The 1855-nt window shown below is 73.8% G+C and overlaps 1 protein-coding gene across 1 annotated transcript; it reads right to left on the bottom strand.

The window, feature by feature from the left end:
* Positions 1 to 42: 42 nt before the first annotated feature.
* AURANDRAFT_69259 (hypothetical protein) lies at positions 43 to 1855 on the bottom strand (the record flags this gene model as incomplete). The annotated part of the gene is made up of 2 exons (XM_009045020.1): positions 43 to 237; positions 453 to 1855. Coding segments are annotated over 2 exons (1598 nt in total), but the record flags the coding sequence as incomplete, so codon positions are not given.

Below are 1855 nucleotides of genomic sequence, written 5' to 3'. Positions count from 1 at the left end.
GGACGTCGGCTGCGAGCCCTGCGTCAGCTGCGGGTATCCCTACTACGACGCGGGCGGCTGCTCCGGGTCCAGCGACCGCGTCTGCTCGCCCTGCACGGAGTGCACGGCCATGGAGTACGAGTCGAGCCCCTGCGAGGCCGGCGCGGACCGCGTCTGCGTGAGCTGCGCGCGGTCGTCGGAGTGCGTCGAGCAGACGGAGCAGTGCGCGAACGTCGCGCAGTGGTGGCGCCAGGCCAACTGCTGCGGGGACGACGACGGCGTCCAGGTCCCCTGCAACGAGCAGACGGAGAGCGACGTCCGCATCGGCAAGCGCAACTCGCGCCAGCACTGGGTCTTCGACGTGCTCCCGGAGGTCGAGGAGGGCTACGAGCAGGGCGACGCGACGACGCTCTAAGGCTAGGTTCGGTGTGAGTCGAGGCCCGGGGCCCGGCGGGGGGGGGGGGGCACTATACCGCGGTCGTCGGCGCGGGCGTCAACAACGGCGCGATGGTATACACCCGAGTGCTACCCGCGCTGTTGCCCCCCCCGCCGTTGTAGCGCGCCCCGACGGCCAGCGTCGTGCCGTCCGCGCTCAGCGACACCGATATGCCCGACTGGTCGTCCGCGTCCTCGCCGTCGATGTCGTCGCCGCGCTGAACCCACGTCTCGTCGACGGAGTCCCACGCGAACACGCGCGCGTGGCCCGCGTTGTTGCCGCCGCCGTCGTTGTAGATCGCCCCGACGGCCAGCGCCGTGCCGTCCGCGCTCAGCGACACCGAGTAGCCCGACAGGTCGCCCGCGGCCTCGCCGTCGATGTCGTCGCCGCGCTGAACCCACGTCTCGTCGTCGGAGTGCCACGCGAACACGCGCGCGTGGCCCGCGTCGGAGCCGGGCCCGCCGTCGTTGAAGAGCGCCCCGACGGCCAGCGCCGTGCCGTCCGCGCTCAGCGACACCGACCCGCCCGACTGGTCGTCCGCGGCCTCGCCGTCGATGTCGTCGCCGCGCTGAACCCACGTCTCCTCGACGGAGTCCCACGCGAAGACGCGCGCGTGGCCCGCGTTGGAGCCGGCGCCGCCGTTGTAGGGCGCCCCGACGGCCAGCATCGTGCCGTCCGCGCTGAGCGACACCGAGACGCCCGACCAGTCGTACGCGGCCTCGCCGTCGATGTCGTCGCCGCGCTGAACCCACGTCTCCTCGACGGGGTCCCACGCAAACACGCGCGCGTGGCCCGCGTAGGAGCCGGCGCCGCCGTTGTAGACCGCCCCGACGGCCAGCGTCGTGCCGTCCGCGCTGAGCGACACCGAGACGCCCGAGTCGTCGTACGCCGCCTCGCCGTCGATGTCGTCGCCGCGCTGCTTCCACGTCTCGTCGTCGGAGTCCCACGCGAACACGCGCGCGTGGCCCGCGCTGGAGCCGGCGCCGTCGTTCCCGGACGCCCCGACGGCCAGCGTCGTGCCGTCCGCGCTGAGCGACACCGACCCGCCCGACTGGTCGTACGCCGCCTCGCCGTCGATGTCGTCGCCGCGCTGAACCCACGTCTCGTCGTCGGAGTCCCACGCGAACACGCGCGCGTGGCCCGCGCTGTCGCCGGCGCCGTCGTTCCCGCGCGCCCCGACGGCCAGCGTCGTGCCGTCCGCGCTGAGCGACACCGACCCGCCCGACTGGTCGTCCGCGTCCTCGCCGTCGATGTCGTCGCCGCGCTGAACCCACGTCTCCTCGACGGGGTCCCACGCAAACACGCGCGCGTGGCCCGCGTAAGAGCCGGCGCCGTCGTTGTAGTGCGCCCCGACGGCCAGCGTCGCGCCGTCCGCGCTCAGCGACACCGAGTAGCCCGAGTAGTCGTACGCCGCCTCGCCGTCGATGTCGTCGCCGCGCG

The sequence above is a fragment of the Aureococcus anophagefferens genome, assembly GCF_000186865.1.
Source record: "Aureococcus anophagefferens unplaced genomic scaffold AURANscaffold_1225, whole genome shotgun sequence".
Taxonomy (NCBI): Eukaryota; class Pelagophyceae; order Pelagomonadales; family Pelagomonadaceae; genus Aureococcus; species Aureococcus anophagefferens.
This window is presented reverse-complemented; position numbering and strand designations above follow the sequence as displayed.